Genomic DNA, 16462 nt, shown 5'->3' on the forward strand with positions numbered 1-16462 from the left:
GGGCCCCAAACAAATCTTCTGAGGCGTGCCCCGCCCTGCTACCCGGCTGCGGAGGCAGGACCACCCCCACACCTCAATCTCGGTAAAACGAGACCTACAAACAGGCCCCTTCTGGTCCTTAGTTTCCCCAAGTGAGGAGGGGCAACACCGGCCTAGCCTAGACGGTCTGTGTGTGTCCCCCGCCCTAACACTCTCCTTACTTTGGACCTAGCGCAGCCACCTGCTGAGAGACCCTTAAACGCCGCAGTGGGGCGGGGCTAAGGGCGGAGTCAAGAAGCCGCCAACCACCCAGAGGCTCCTCCCCCTTTTGAGTCTGGCCCCCAACCGCACGGATCTTCAGTGGTCCTGGAGGCCTCTGCCTAAGTCCCCGCTCCCGGCCCGGGTGGGCCCCACCCGGGCGGATGCCACGCCTCCGGCCAGCCTAGCAGGCCGCTGACCTAGTATGGACACAGCACTGGGAAGAGAGGCGTGGAGGATGACGCTTGGAAGTGGGCAGGAGAGTCCGGGCCCTGCCCCCACAGGCCGCCCCCCCTCTTCTGAGGGGACGCACCTGACACGGGTGGGGGTAAGGCGCGGTGACTGTGCAGCTGCTATGCCGCCCAGAGCTAAAAATATTTCCCAACAGACAGAGGAGTAAGGAGGCTCCCAAGGAGAACCAGTTTATTGGGGAGTGGGTAAAGTTGGTCAGAGCCATAAATAGGAGCGGGCGGGGAGCCCGAGGACAGGATGGGAGCAGTGTCCTTAGTCACGCTGAACACTGGGATCTCAAGGCTGATGGGAAATGGGGTTCCAGGGAGAGGTTTAGAGATCTAACCCCAGTACCCTACCCTCTGGACGAGGAGCTGGAGCTGGCCCAAGGGACTGCCAACAGACTCAGGGGCAGGTTTGGGTCTGGTCTAGAGGCTCAGATCTTCTCATCAGGTGCTGGCAGGCGCTGGCGGTTAGGCTCCACGCCCCAGATCTCCTTGGCGTACTGGGCAATGGTGCGGTCGCTAGAGAACTTGCCAGAGGTGGCTATGTTCCGGATCACCATCCGCGTCCACTCTCTCGGGTTCTACAAGCCAAAAGGGAGCTAGCTCTGGGTTTGCTCTGCCAGTGGGGTCCCCACCTACCACCTCATCCCAACCAGGGCCACCAAAGCCCTGCCGGCCCCTGGCCCAGGACCCCTCACCTTGTACAGGGCACTGACTCTCTCCTGGCATTTAATGTACTCTTCATAATCTGCGAAGACTTTAAACCTGGAGGGGAATGGAGAATCAGGAAGTTTCATGAGGTCAAGGGCCAAGCCCATCCTGTCCCATTGGATTTCTGGGGACCTGAACAGTGATGCTGCTTCCAAAGGAATCTAGTCCCAACTGCCCAGAAGCCCTGTCCAGCCTCCCCACCGCACCTGAGCCCTACTGAGCCCAGCAGCCCCACGTGCGCAGTTTCCTGGCCGGCCAGCTCACCGGTCATGGTGCATGAGCATATTGACAATGGCCTTGAACAGGTCGGGCTGTTTGGGGGAGAAGAAGCCGCTGTTCAGCTGGTCAATGATGTGCCGAAGCTCCGGAATTCGGTCATAGTATTCCTGGGCATTGTACCTGTTGGGGAAGAGCTGTAGTCAGTGCCCTGGAAATGGGTTCCTGGCTCCTCCTCCTCCAGCAAAAATCCAGGAAGTTCCAAGCCCCAGGGTCAAAACCCAGGCCCAGCCTGCTACTGCCCTCCCCGCAGCTGCCACACTCCCTCTGGAGGTCTTTCCAAGAGGCCCCCTCCCTTCTCAGCTCAGCTTTTCATCCCCCACTTCGTGGATGAGGAAACTGAGGTCTAGAGAGGAGAGAAAGGTAGTGTCAGAGCCAAAGGCCCCAAACCAAGCGCTCTTCTTCCCACACACCACCACTGTCTCCCAACAGGTTTCTTTCCTCCGTTAATGGCTTTTCTCCCCCACCATCCACAGTCCATCCCTGGCCTCACTCTCAGGCCCCAGAAGGAGCGAACAGGTATATCGTGAGGAACATCCTTAAGTTCGAACCGTCCAGCCAAGCTCATCGCTGTGCCTGGCACCAGCTTTCCTCCGGTGTCCCACTTCCTAAGGCAGCACAATCCATTCCTGAGCCACCTGGGTTCAAATCTCTCAAGACCAGTCTCATCTCTTTCCTCCCTTTCTCTCTTCCAACCAGAAACCAAGTCCGCCTCCTCAACAATGTCCCTAATCCCCATCCCCAGCACTGGTCTGCTGCAGGGGACTCCCCCTGCCATCTGGTGTCAGCCCCACACTGGTCCCCCACCTAGACATTGTCCCCTCCAGTCAAGCCTCCCTCCTGCAGCCAAAAGTGTCCATCTGGAGCCTAGTTCTGAACGTGTTGGACTTTGCTCAAAACACTTCACATTTCCTTCCTGTCCAAAGGACCAAGTCTGCCACGCTTCCAATGCAGGGGACGCGGGTTCAATCCCTAGTCAAGGAACTGAGATCCCACACGTCACACGGTGCAACCAAAACAACAACAAAGGACCAAGTCTAAACTTTCTAGTCAACCCCCACAGGAGAAATTCCTATCAACATTCAGTGCCAGCTCTTGTAAGCTGTTGGTGGGAGTGTAAACTGGTACCAACTTTCTGGAAAACAATTTGACAATGTGTATCAGGAGCCTTAAGAACTCATACTTTTTACTCAGATATACCCCCTTCTAATAATTATCTTAAGGAAATAATCAGAGATGTGGACATCAATGTAAAAGGTTAGTCATCACAGGGACGTTTATCCTAACAGGGGAAATCAACCTTAATGTCCAACCATACGGAACTAGTTAAATAAGTTATGCCATGTACGTAAGAGAGAATGCTATACAAACATGTAAAATATCTTGGGGACTATTTAATGACATGGAAAATGCCTCACCAATGTTAAGATAACAGGATTCAATACTGTACATGCATTATTCCCAACTTTTAAAAACTATATACACACACATATAAATACACGAAGAAAAAGAGAACTGTGGCTTTAAATCTGGGTGATGAGATTATGGATGACAGTTGTTTTATTCTTTGTGGCTTTGTATATTTCTAACCAGTGAGCATGTACTGCTTTTATGATAAGAAAAAATCATATTTTAAAATGTTAAAAATGTAATGCCAGGGGCTTCCCTGGTGGCACAGTGGTTGAGAGTCCGCCTGCCGATGCAGGGGACACGGGTTCGTGCCCCGGTCCGGGAAGATCCCACATGCCGCAGAGCGGCTGGGCCCGTGAGCTATGGCCGCTGAGCCTGCGCATCCGGAGCCTGTGCTCCGCAACGGGAGAGGCCGCAACAGTGAGAGGCCCGCGTACCGCAAAAAAAAAAAAAAAAAATGTAATGCCAGGAAAATGTCTTCTCTGAAGATCTACGTTTCTGACCACAAGCACAGATATAACTACTGTACTCATATTTCCCTTTTTGCCATGGCTGCCAGGGAGCTAAGAATTTCACTTTACTTCCAATTCCAGAAATAATATTATCTCTGAGGGTTGGTATTATTTTCTCTTCCTTTTCCTTCAGTTCTATGTTACTTCTTTCTTTTCCCATTTCATTAACCTTATTTGTTATAAGTTACCTCAAAAGTTTTCTAGACTCGTGATGGCCATAACTAAGACCTTGTGCAGCCTGGACCAGCCTTTCCAGTCATGCCTCTTGCTCCCGGCTCTACCTCCAGCAGTCGCACCTTGGTGCCTCCTGCCCACAGACTGTGAACTTTGCAGCCCATACCCTCTCTGGTCAAGCCTTTCCACGTCCTCCACCCGCATGCCGAAGATGAAGAAGTTCTCCTCTCCCGCCTCTTCTGCCATCTCCACATTGGCCCCATCCATGGTGCCAATGGTCAGAGCCCCATTGAGCATGAACTTCATGTTGCCAGTGCCTGACGCCTCAGTGCCCGCAGTAGAGATCTGCTCGGAAAGGTCAGCAGCCGGGATCACTGTTGGGGGGGCAGCAGGAGACAAGCTCAGCTCCAGGAAGAGCCCCAGACCAGCTAGAGACTCTGGAGTTAGTCTGGCCCTAGGCCTAGCCAGATTCAGAGTCCCCTCCACCCCAACGCGCCACTCTTAACCAATTAAGTCTCTCTCTCACTGCCCCCCACCGCCCCGCCACCTCTTGTTGATATTTGAACATCTGGGACCTAACCTGGACTCCCCCCACCCCCCAGCTCCACTGTGTGACTTAAAGGGCACCACTGAGGCCCATCTCCCCTATAATTTCACCCCATACCACCATTAAAGGGACATCCTCATGATTTGAGTATCGTCCTCTCCAGGTTCTTCCTTAAAGTGCAAGCACCCTAAGAAGAGGAGATTAATATCTCTTCCTGGAACTGAACTAATCAGAGCTTCCCTAGGGTCCCCACTGGCGGCATTCCACCTTTCTCGGCCAGTGAGACTCGGTAGTTCTCCAAGAAGACCAGGCGGAGGCGGTCTCCCACCACCGGGTCGTGGTTGACCACATCCCCAACGGCTGTAATGAGTTTGATGATCATCTTGGCCATGTGGTACCCAGGTGCAGCCTGTGGGAGCACAGTCTGGGGTCAGCTCCACAGCCTGACCTCCTAGCCCCATCCTGCAACCCAGCCAGGCTGACCTCAACCTGGATATCAAAGAACCACAGCCATGGTCTGCAGCCCGGCTTCTCACCTTCCCTCCAATCATCACAGTCCGAGGCACAGAAAACTTATTGGGATCCTTCTTGATGCCTATGGAGAAACAGAGGGATCCAGTGAGTGGGCCAGGTTTTCCCTCTCGGCAGTAACACCTGACAGCACTCATCCAGCCAGGGCTGGGCTGGGAGACAGTAGCCCTGACTTGGGCAATCACTTGCTTTGTGACCTCAGATCTGTCACTTCCTCCCCTTCTGAGCCTCAGTTTGCCCATCTGTGAAATGGGGATAATTCCATGTCCCAAGAGTTATCCTGAGGTCAAAGGAGATGTTGATCAGGAAGTATATAGTATCCTGGGAGGTACACAGAGCGGGGAACCGGGAGCCAGAGGGAACCCTGCCACTCACGGTTGTACATTGTGATGACATGGAGGCAGTTGAGGAGCTGGCGTTTATATTCATGAATCCGCTTCACCTGGACGTCGAAGAGCGAGTTGGGGTTGATGTGGACTTTGTATTCCTTCTCTAGGTACGCAGAGAACTTTAACTTGTTTTCCTGAAGTCAGGGGAGTGGAGAGAGCTCACCAATAGGCCTCAGCCTCAGGAAATCCTACAGTCTCATTTCTTTCCCAGGAAGGTGAGGATAGAAGTCTCCCTTGCCACCTTTATCCACTCCTGCATCAGGGCAGACATTGCTAATCAACGTCAGCACTCTTCCAGTGAGGTCAGATGATGCCTTCCCACCATGGACTGACTCCAGGCAACTTCTACCAATGGCCTGAGGTTGCAGAAGAGATGAGCTCTATCGGCCATTCCTGACTCAGACATCCGGCCCCTCCAGCACCCTCCACTCAAGCCCTAGCACAGGAGTCTGTCCCAGATTGCAGCGCTCCTCACCTGCTTCACTTTGGCCACATCCCGGATAAAGGCTTCATCGTCCACATAGGAGAGCAGTTTGCGCAGCTGGTCCAGGTCTGCGATGTAGTCCTCCCCGATGCGCTGTGGGAAGATAGCTCTCAGTTAGGCCCATATCCCTCCTCCGTCCTCCCTCACAGAGGGGTCCCTTTCCAGGTCAACCAAGCCCCATCCACTGCAGACAGCTCCTTCCTCTGCATCCTCCCAGCTGGGGGGTAGTACATGTATGTGCATCTTTCCTCCCCTCCTGACCTTGAGCTCTGATGGCTGACCCCCATCTGACCCCACAGGCCTTCCTCTTGGCCTTTTCCTCTGACAGGCATTGACCTCAGGGCCCCGCTCCCACTCTCTGCCCCTTTCTGGTCTCAATCCAGATGTGACCTGCTGATAACCCCTCCATTAGACTGTGAACTCCACCAGGTTGACCTTCATAGCCAGGGCCTCCATTCGCCCACAGGCACCCTCATGCAAGTAAGAAAATGGTTCCCCTTCTCCAGACAGATGCAAGGCTTGGGGAACGCAGTGCAGGATGGACTTCAGCCCTCAGATGGGTGCCCTACAGTGAACCACATACACAACCACACCCAGATGCTCCCTGCGGTGACCGTGTTGACCCCTGCTGGCCATATGTGAACGCTCACCTCAGCAATGACTTCTGCCAGCCCAGGGTTACACATAACCAGCCAGCGGCGAGGAGTGATGCCGTTGGTCTTATTCTGGAACTTATGAGGCTCTAGCTCATAGAAGTCCTTGAAGCTATAGGATGGGGTCGGGGAATCACCAATCACCCCTGTGGGATGAAGCCCTCCTCCCTGGGGCCCCTACCCTGGTTTCTTGATGAAAGGGGCCTGGAGGGGAGGGGGAGGGTGCTGTGTGTAAGAGGGGTCATCTGGGGACAGGACTGGACTGGACGGCAAGGCTATGATGCTTGTTAAGAGTGGTGCCACCCGTGGAAGGGGCCAGCTGAGGGCAACTGTGAATGGCTGGTGCCGGACAGTGAGGGGGTGAGCGGGGGTCCAGCGGGAGGGGCGGTGTCTGGGGAGTGGGTCTTACGTCGTCTTCTTGAGGATCTCAGAGTGGATGCGAGCCACGCCATTGATAGCATGTGAACCGGCGATGCACAGGTGTGCCATGTTGATACGTTTCACCGCGCCCTCCTCCACCAGCGACATGCGCCTCAGCCGGTCTACATCCCCTGGGAACGCAGCCGCCACCCGCTGTGCCAGGAGAGCCAAGAGCTAGGACGGGGACCCAGGACCCAGGTTTCCAGCCCCTACCCTATCCCCAGGTCTCTGTCCACAGCCCTCCCTGCCAGAGTCTCAGGAGCCATGCTTTCCATGCCCTCCACGCCCCACCCTCCACCCCACGCTTCCTCCACTCACATTAAGGAAGCGCTGGTTGATCTCATAGATGATCTGGAGGTGCCGAGGCAGCAGGGTCTCGATGAGGTGCACGGGCCAGCGCTCCAGGGCCTCGGGCAACACCGTGTGGTTGGTATAGGCACAGGTCTTCACAGTCACATCCCATGCCTGACAGACAGGATGGCGAGGAAGGACCCCCGGGCTTAAGCCGGATGGCTCTCCACACTCACTGTGCAGCCAAGAGCCCTGGCCCTGCCACTGCCGCGCCAGGTTCTAGGACACCCGCCCTCTGGGCCTCACACTGCCGTCTGTGCAGTGGGGGCTCCACCCACATCTTTCCACTACCCAGACTGGGAGGGGAACCCTGAGATGCAGAGGGTGAGGCAGGGGTGCAGGAGGGGCCCTGAAGCCCACCTTGTCCCAGTCCAGCCGCTCCTGGTCCACCAGGATCCTCATCAGCTCGGGGATGGTCAAGGAGGGGTGGGTGTCATTCAGCTGGATGGCCACCTGGGGGCGGGGGGCATTGGAGTCAGTCTGGGCTCCAAACCAAGGCTATGATTGCTGTCCTTTGCCCCTTCAGAGCACCCGCCCCCAGGGCCCCTCATGGTTCTAGGGTTGAGCTGGGGGTGGAGGCCCTCACGGGGGCAGGTATGGGGCAGGAGGAAGAGGGGAGCGAGGTTCTATTGAGGATCGCGAGCAGATCCCCCCACCCCCACCCCCAACACCCAGCCTCCACGTCGTCATCTGTAAAATGGGTGGTTCAGGCTGAGACTAGAGGGAGGAGGGATGGCACCCATCACAGGAGGTGTAGAGACTGGCCTTCCCTGGGGCCTGGTACCTTATCCGGGAAGGCGTCGAAGCTCGTGCGCACAGGGTCTCGGCAGCCGAACTTGGAGGATTTGAAGCGGCGGATGATGTCCTGGAGCGTGGCAGCCACTACGAAGTACTCCTGCTTCAGCCGAAGCTCTTTCCCCTCAAAGAACTGGGGACAGTGCCAGGCAGGGTGGAGTCAAGGTGGTGGCCTAACACTGCTGTGGGTGTGGCCAGGGGAGACTCCCACCCACACCAAGATTCCTGAGCCCTGAGCTGCCCCACCTCAGGGACCCAGGGGTCTTTCACCCACCAAGAAGCAGCAATGTGGATGGTAGCAGGAGGGAGGGCTAAGGACCAGGAGTATTGTGGGTGTTACCAGGGAGCGGCTCATCCAAAGTGCCCCACCCTAACCTGCTGCCCCCAGGACTCAGGCATCCTCCCACTTAATGAACTTGGGGGAAGAACAGGACACATAGGGGCCAGCAATATGCCTTGGGTGTGACTAGGGCACCAGCAAGTGTCACTCCCCTTCTCCTGCCCTCTCCCATGCACTCTGGCTTCCTGTCCCCAGCCCAGGGGGTAACATACGTTGTCGTTGGGATACAGGACACGGGAGATATTCTCAGCCAGGTTGCGGTCCAGCACAGCCTGGATGTAGCCACCGACGTTGACTGAGGAACGAATGTGGGGACAGGGTCAGGCTTGGGTCAAGTGTGGGCCGGGGTGGGCAGGGGCTGCTGACTTTGGCTGAACTCACAGTCCTTGAGGTTGAAGTCATTGGGGGCCTTGGCAGACCACAGGCGCATGGTATTGACGATGTTGTTGCGGTAGCCGGGCACAGGTGTGTCGTAAGGCATGGCCAACACCACCTGCGGGGCACCCGGTGTGGCGTCAGGAGGTGGGCATCTGCCATGCCCGAGAGGCCCTGAGAGCCGGAACTCTGTGCTCTGTCACTGCACTCCCCCAACTCCCCACGCCGGGTTCTAGTCCCAACTCTGGGTGACCACAAGCAGCCCCGCCAACCTCTCTGGACCTCGTCCATAAGGAGAGGACTTCCCAGTGCCTCCACCACCATGCCCCTCCTTGCTGGGCTGTTGTGAAGATTCCAGGAGGTGGGGATGAGCTCGGAGCCCAGGGCGGAGCCCTGTTGGTGGCCACTCCGCCATGATGGCGATGAGCTGGCCGCTGGCCTGAGCACAGTCTAGAGGACACTCTGGACTCATGGAAGGGCTGGGGGGAACCATGGGGCCTGGCTGAGGGGGTCACGGAGGTCAAGGCCATCCAAAGGGCTTATGCCTGGTTGACCACAGGGCTAATTAGCAGTGACTAATGCTGGCCCCACCTCCCACAATTAGCAAACATCAATAATTGCTGCTGATAGCTGCCCATTATCATGGGGCGGGGGCACACCCACGCCTCCCTCCCCAACATTTAAGTAGCCCCTGATTGGAGCAGAGTGAAAGCTGCAGCTTAGAGAGGGAAGGGACTGGCCCAAGAACATAGAGCTAGGCGGGCAGCCAGAGCCCTGCTGGACCTTAGCGTGGATGACAGCAGAACAAACTCTAGATTCTGAAAGCCTAGAGGTTGCTGCGCAGCCATCTGGAGGCCGATGACCTGCAGCCACAGCAAGGCTGGCTGAGCTGGAATTTGGACACCTCGTTTAGCTTTAGGTTCCCTCTAACTTGCTCTGTGACCTTGAACAAGTCAATTGCCCTCTCCAGGCTTTTAAGTTTCTCCCCTGTCCCCGTTTCTGGGCTGTTGCTTTGTTTCCCATCAAGCCCCCAGTTCAGATGTGCAGGGGAGCCAAGATTCCGTGATTATTCTTTGATGAGTCTTGTGGGGTGGTGGAAAGGAGCCAGGTCAGGGGAGAAGCACTGGTAGAGCAGGGTGGCCTCTCTCCTCCTCCCAGGCTCTGCACTTGGTCTGGCTCCCCTGTGACCCTGTCTCCAGTCTCTCCTAGTTCTAGCTGTGTGACCTTGAATAAGTCACTTAACCTCTCTGAGCCTCAGTGGCATCCATTATAAAATAGCACTAGGTCCAGTAGCCTGCAGGCTCTTTCCTTGTTTCTCTCTGTTTCCTCTAGAACCTCCTCCCCTCTCCCTCACTAGATTTCCCCACCACCACACCCCGCTCCCTGACGTCCCCCTCACCTGCGTGTCCACCCACTTGGCCCCTTGGTTGGTGTGCTCCACTCGGCCATAGAAGTGCACAGGCAGTGTGCACTCGGGTCGGGCCTTCTCCCAGGGGTTGCCGTAGCGAAGCCAGTCATCAGCCTCCTCTATCTGAGCCCAAGGCAGGTCAGGGGAGAAAGGAAGGCAGTGTCAGAGCCAGGCTCACACCACAGCAGGTGGTGAGTAGGCCAGGAGCAGTGGCCCTAATGTGCCCTATACAGGGAGGGTGTAAATGAAGGGCTTTGGGGTAGGTGGGCCCCTGGTCTGGTGGAATATCCACGGGGACACCGTGTGTGTAAGAGAGTCTGAGACATTCCACAGGTATGGACCTCCTATCCCCAGAGCTAACAACTGGCTTGGGGCCAGGGGGAAGGGGCAAGGATGTTTTCCACCAAGGCTGGGGCTGGTTCTGGATCTATGTGCAGATGAATGAACAAATAGGAGTCTTCTCCATCATAATAACAAGGTCAGGGCCCAAGGTCACTCACCTGCCAACCCCCAGAGATCTTCTGGTTAAAAATCCCAAACTCATAGCGGATCCCGTAGCCATAGGCAGCCAGGCCCAGAGTCGCCATGGAGTCCAGAAAGCAGGCTAGGGGTGTGCATGGAGGTGGGTGTCAGAGACGTGGCACAAAGGAACCCTTCTGCCCAATCCCCTGCCACCCTGCTCACTCACCCGCCAGCCGGCCCAGGCCCCCGTTGCCCAGCCCTGCGTCCTCCTCGACTTCCTCCAGCTCCTCCATGTCCAGGCCCAGCTAGAGGCGGGAGGGTATGGCAGGCATCAGGGCCAAGGGCCAGCAGGTCAATCTCCCAAGCCCCAAGCCTTGCCCCACCCCTACACACCTGGTAGGTGGCCTCATCACAGGCATTCTCCAAGGCCAGGTTCACCATGGTGTTTTGTAGCGTCCGGCCCATGTAGAATTCCAGAGACAGGTAGTAGATCCTCTGCCCGGAGAGACAGGTGGGGAGGTGGAGGGGAGGGCATCAAGGCCACCCACTAACATTCAGCCAGGCCCAGCTGGGCCTGCACCTCTCATACTTCCTGCCCCACTCCTAGACCCCAGCATGTTCCAGCCCTGCCTCCATTTCTCCCCCCTTCTCAGGCTTTGGGACCCAACAGGCAAGATTCTGGTCCCAGCATTTCTTCTGACTTTGGACAAATCACTTTTCTTCTCTGAGCCTCAGTTTCCTCATCTGGAAAATGGGGCTGGCCATATCTACCTCAGGGGCTAGGAGAGGTGCCTAGGAGAGGTAGGAACTCCTTTCATTGCATGCAATCCTGCCAACAGCCAGCCCATCAGGGAGTCAGAACATAGGGAAGCACCTCCAAGTGCTTCCCAAAAGGGAGAGCCAGGCCCAGAGAAAAAAGTCATTGGCTCAAGGTCACACATGACTCAGGGCTAGAGTCGGCCACCTCCCGTCCTTGCAGAGGGCCTCCTGGCTCTCAAGCCTCAGTCCCAAGAAGAGGACGGAGAGCTGCCAGGATCTAGGATGCTGATGGTGCCTGGTCTCCTGGTTCCCTGGGTCCCCTCCCTGGCCCTCCCCCACGCCTGCCCAGAAGTGTCAGGTTGCTGACATTTACCAGTGACCCCAACAGACATTTGATCTCACCACCCCAGCTGCCCCAGCTGCGCCCCATGTGCTGCACCAGCACACACACCACGCACACATTCAATGATATGTCCTTCCACTTAGGGCCCAACCCAGGCCACAGGGGTCTTCATGTCCCCCAGAAGCCCCTCCATTCTCTGAGTGAGCCCTGGGCCTTGGCAACCAGCCTAACTGACCCGAGCCCCCTGACCTGCCCCCATCCCAGATTTCTCCCCCTGGGTTGCCCCAGCAGCCCATTGCACCTGGCACCCCTGGATCCTCCAACCTCAGGAACCTGGAGTGACCCTTTATTTTGCTGCAGAGAGCCCTGACCCCAGGGAGGGGCTGCCACTTGGTCAAGATCTCCCAGCCCCCAGCCCATTCCCCTCCCGGGGTGCCCCAAGCAGCACCTTGGGGTCCTTCTCGTAGTAGTGCTGCTGCGTGCGGAGCCAGCGGCCCACGAGGTGGTCACGCACGGTGAAGGCCAGCGCAAAGTAGTAGTCTAGAGGGGTGGCCACATTGCGGTCTTTCACGAGGGTGAAGTGCAGGTGCCGGTTGAAGTTCTTCTTCAGCTCGGTCACATTCTCCACGCCGGCCAGGCCACGCACGCTGATCTGCTTTCTCTTCTCCTGGTCTGTCAGGGGCCGGGACATGGCTGCGGGAGGGCGGGCCGGACTGACTGTGTGGACAGGCGGGCAGCCTGAGCAGTGCCTCCAGCCAGGGAGTGGAGATCCCCAGCCGGCTGGTGCTTTAAAGCCTGGCTCTGGGCAACGTGCCCCACCTCCTCCCTCGATGGGTCGGTCTCGGCTTGGCTGCTCGGGGAGCTATTTTGGGGTGAGGGGAGGAGAGGAGGGGCAGGGAGGGCCACCCTGGCTCATTCGCAGCCCTGCGCTGACCCACTTCCTCCAGGCCTCACACACTGGGGTCTGCTGTCTTCTGTCCCCGTCCCTGCCTTTTGCAGGGTCAGAGACAAGATGCAGCAGGCAGAGCACTGGCTTGAGGCCTGAGGCTTGACTGGAGCCTCTAGGCTGTAACTTTGGCTGAGGTCGCCCTGATCTGGGCCCCTCTCCTGGGTTATAGATGAAGGATGCAGCCTGATTGCAGGCCCTCAATCAGGACTCCCTGGAGAGGCTGAGGGCGCTGTCAAGGAGGACAGGTGACAGGAGGCCCAGCCTCCATCAGAGCAGCTTGACTTCAGTTCTAGACCTTCACCCAAGAGGCTGCAAACCACAGGCGGGACGCCCTCTGGTCAAGCTTCCACGGTGGCCCTGCACCCGGGTGGGGAGGACACATGTGGCAAGAGGGGCCAGGATTCCCCACAGGCTGAAGGCCCAGGCGCTGAGGATCAGGGTACCCCGAACAGAAGAAGGGCAGCTAGCAGAGGACGCTGGGTGGCTGGGAGAAGGGGGACCAGGACCCCAGGTTCCAGGGGTGGTATGGGGAGGTCGCCTGAGGCAGGGCCCCTCCCCGCCCCACCCCCTCACAAAGCCAAGTCACTCTGAGCTCCCCCTGTTGCTGTCCCTCAAGGACCTCTGAAGTGACCTTTTGAGAGGGACGGTCAGATTACAGGCCAGCTTTGGCTGGAGGCCACCAGCCTGGAGCAGGGGTCCCTGGGAACTGCAGTTCTGTGGCCCACAGGGGTAGAACTGAAGCACCCCCTACACAGACACACACACACAACATTAGCCAGTGGCATTAGGTCTCCCCATGACGCAGCTGCCAGGTGACTGAGTGAAGGCCTTCTCCCATTCATTTCTCCCACCTGGGGCCTCACACTGGACAGGCCTAAAGAGTGGGCCAGAAACGTATGGACCCCAAGGGGGGAAAGCTGTGGCGGGGGGTGGGGATGGTGGTGTGCTGAATTGGACGATTGGGATTGACATGTATACACTGATGTGTATAAAGTTGATGACTAATAAGAACCTGCTGTATAAAAAAAAAAAAAGAGTGGGCCAGGTTCATAAATGTGACTTCACCCATAAAATGGGAGCTCCTGCACCCCGGGAACGTTACACCATTCCTCCCCAGGGCCTGGCAGCTACAGATCCTTCCTTCTGCGGCTTTGGCTGCCCCCAGTTCACTGCTGGTGTCCTGGCCCCAGCACTGATTTGCTGTGGGAACTTAGGCTGGTTGCTTTACTTTTCTGAGCCTTGAATTCCTTCAAGAAATGTATACTCTCAAGTGAGAATACAAATCCCTGCTTCCTCCAGCCACTGCCTCCCAGTCTTGCGGAGGCTGACCTCAGATCCTGCTTTGTTCTTTGAGCAAAAGGAGCCCAGGGCCTGGTGCTATTTCAAAGGATGCCTGGGCTTCCCGGGGCCGGGCGCTGGGCCGGTGGAAGGGGAGGGCTGGGTGCTCTGGTCTGAGGGCCAAGGAAGCAGGTCAGAGGCCGGGACAGCAGCAGGATGTTATTGAGTCTGGTTCAAGGAAGGCCAAGCTGTTTGAGGACTCTCTGCGCCACAGCAGACCCAGCCCTGGAATTACCACCCTAGTATGGGGGCCAAACTCCAAGTCTTCCAAAGGCCAAGCTCTGCTCTACCCCTACTCCCAAATAGCGTCTGTTCTGGTCTTCCATAGTGCGTGCTCCAGAGCAGAGAAAAAAGACCATGAAGAGAACACCAAAACACAGATGCCATGAGAACACAGAAAACTTCCTCTTAAAACGTTTGCATGTTAAGTTTTTTACACCTTGTATTTCAAAAGAATGCCTGGTGGCTCTCAGGTCTCACAGTTCCCACCCTCAGCCTTTCCTCCCGGGCTGTGCCTCTGGGGAGGTTCACCCCACCCTCCACCGAGCACCTGGTTCTCTGCGCTTGGCCAGCATCTTGGGCTGCCTGGCCCGTGGTTCCTTGTGGAGGGCCGGGTAGAGCTCAGAAGCTCCTTGGCACAGTTGTCGACAAGGTAGCGCCAGTTCCCCATGTTGTCATCTCATGCCCCAACTGTGGCTGCGTGCTCTGGCCACACAAACCTTTGCACTGACCCCTAATTTTCCTGCCACTATGGACCTGCTCCTAACAGAGCATTCCTAGCTTCTTATCCTGCTCCCCACCGTCAACCCAATCCACGCCCCCTCCCTGCTCATCAACTTAGTGCTCACCCCGCCCCTGCACTCAAGGCACTTGCTGAACTGGGACACATCCTGTTTCTCTTGGGAAACAGATGTACTTTGAACTGGTTTCTCCAACTACCTTTCTTGTGGGTTCTTTTGGTCTTTGTTGCGTCATTGGCACCCACTCAAACTTTCCAGTCTTTTCCAAAGGTGACGCCACCTCAGGAGCCCCTCTTTTATTTTGCTTCCCCCAGCCCAGCAGGATGGAAACTTGAAGGCTGAAACTGACCTGTTTCCCCAAGTCCTTCTCCCCTTTCACCCCCATTAGTGTTGCATGCATAGATTTTAAAGAATCCTGAGAGCACACTTTCCCAACCTGAAATAACTCAAGGTTGTTTACATCCGACTAGGTTTCTAATCAGAAATCCTGCCTCCTTCCTGGGACCAATCTTGGGTTCCACCAGAGCCCTTGGCTGGGTCTCAGTAACACAGCCCTGACAGTGACCTTTCCCAACCGACATTCCTTTCACCAACCTAGCTTTGAGGGGGTGGGGAGACACTGCTGCTGCCGCAGAACAGAAACAGGGTCAAGTAGAGGGCTCTTCTCTACTCTAGGTGTCCAAGGCAGGTGGGAGAGCACTTCTCCCTCCCGTTCCACCACAAAGGCAGGTGCTTGCTGTGGTTCCGAGGGCCAAGCCTTCCTGCTGTCTCTCTTCCATTTCAGGGCCTTGAGCTGCTTGGAGAAAGGCCACTGATGCCTCCTTCAGCCACTTGTTACCCTCCAAAACCTTAACGAAAGCTGACAGCAGGGAACAGAAAGGGAGTGAGCCCAGGAATGGAGCTGGCCCTAGGGGAGAGAAACGGAGATAGCTGGGCTGTGGTTAAGTCATTTATTGATTTTATTTCTAAAACCCACATAGCGCCACTTTGCCTCTTCCAGAGCTTCGAAGAGCTAATTAACTGCCCCACGAGCCCACCAGGGAAACCAAGCTTGTGGGGGGAAGCAATGAGATGAAGCCGAGGTCAAAGAGAGTTGCCAGGCCCCAGGCCCTGCCCCCATTCTGTCAGCTAAGAACAAAGAGAAAAGATTTCCCTGCTCCCTTTCACTCAACTGAAGTTTAGGGCTTGCTTAGGAAGACCCAGGGAACAGGTCTGGGTTCTGAGGCTTCATTAACCCCTGCGGGGCCCACAGCAAACACAGGCACCCTGGATGGGGCCCAGACACGCAAGGCTCTGCTCCAGATAAAACAGCAGCGGCCAGCCCCAGCCTGAAGCTGGAAAGCAGCCCAGGCCAGCGTTGTGCTGTCCCCGCTGGCCAGGAGCTGTGGGCAACAGAAGCTTGCTGTCCCTCAGCCTCCTGGAAGGAAGGAAAGCTAGTGGGGAAGGGCAGGCCCCAGTGCAGCTCTCCCCAAGGGAACTGTAGCAAAGCAGCAGCAGCTGAACAAGACCCTCACTGCCCCATGTTATGTCCTGAGATGGATTTTTCTGGTGCCACCATGGGCCCTATCTACCACCCCAGACACCAAAGACCAAAACAGCCAGAGACCCTCTGCGAAGTGCTTACAAAGCACAAGGTGAGTCCTTCTCCCGCCCCACCTCTCCCCGAAGGCTGCAGTGTGGCAGGCTGCGAGTCACCGGCAGAGAGAGAAAAAGCCACTTGACAGTTTTAACTCTAGCAGCTGAGCCTGAGAGGCAGGATTAGTTGGCTTGACCTTTAGTGCCGATGCCTACCTAGGCCCAGGACCTCACAGTCAGGTGGCAGGCTCCAGGTACAAATCACAACTGGAGCTCATCGCATGGGGAGGTCCAAGCCCCAGGGAAAGGCCTTCGAAAAGAGAGACCAGGGAGGGGGTCACCAGGTTCTCAGCCACTAACTACTAAGGCAGAGAGAGGAGGTGGGGCCGCCCACACACCAGCTTCCCCCAGCGAAACTGCACAGGGAGGTAGATGGGGGCTTCCTTA

At 56.7% G+C, this 16462-nt stretch overlaps 1 protein-coding gene across 5 annotated transcripts; it reads right to left on the minus strand.

Annotated features, from left to right (window-relative positions):
* Window positions 1–614: 614 nt before the first annotated feature.
* On the minus strand, window positions 615–16451 carry PYGM (glycogen phosphorylase, muscle associated). Of its 5 annotated transcripts, none has more exons than XM_032640296.1 (21): window positions 16232–16451; window positions 11862–15347; window positions 10705–10806; window positions 10538–10616; window positions 10350–10453; window positions 9841–9972; window positions 8448–8559; window positions 8279–8361; window positions 7716–7859; window positions 7292–7384; window positions 6899–7045; window positions 6570–6733; window positions 6158–6272; window positions 5499–5600; window positions 5010–5157; window positions 4640–4698; window positions 4371–4512; window positions 3723–3930; window positions 1449–1583; window positions 1172–1238; window positions 615–1054 (listed from the first exon to the last, which is right to left on the minus strand). In XM_032640296.1, the coding sequence occupies exons 2-21, from the start codon at window positions 12102–12104 to the stop codon at window positions 905–907; spliced, it is 2529 nt and encodes an 842-aa protein (XP_032496187.1). In that variant the 5' UTR covers window positions 12105–15347; window positions 16232–16451; the 3' UTR covers window positions 615–904. The 5 variants fall into 5 exon arrangements, with proteins under 5 accessions (XP_032496187.1, XP_032496189.1, XP_032496188.1 ...); XM_032640298.1 differs by having other exon boundaries at window positions 635–1054; window positions 11862–12106; window positions 15035–16451; XM_032640297.1 differs by having other exon boundaries at window positions 635–1054; window positions 11862–12130; window positions 15035–16451.
* Window positions 16452–16462: the final 11 nt, after the last annotated feature.

The sequence above is a fragment of the Phocoena sinus genome, chromosome 8, assembly GCF_008692025.1.
Source record: "Phocoena sinus isolate mPhoSin1 chromosome 8, mPhoSin1.pri, whole genome shotgun sequence".
NCBI classification, from domain to species: Eukaryota; Metazoa; Chordata; class Mammalia; order Artiodactyla; family Phocoenidae; genus Phocoena; species Phocoena sinus.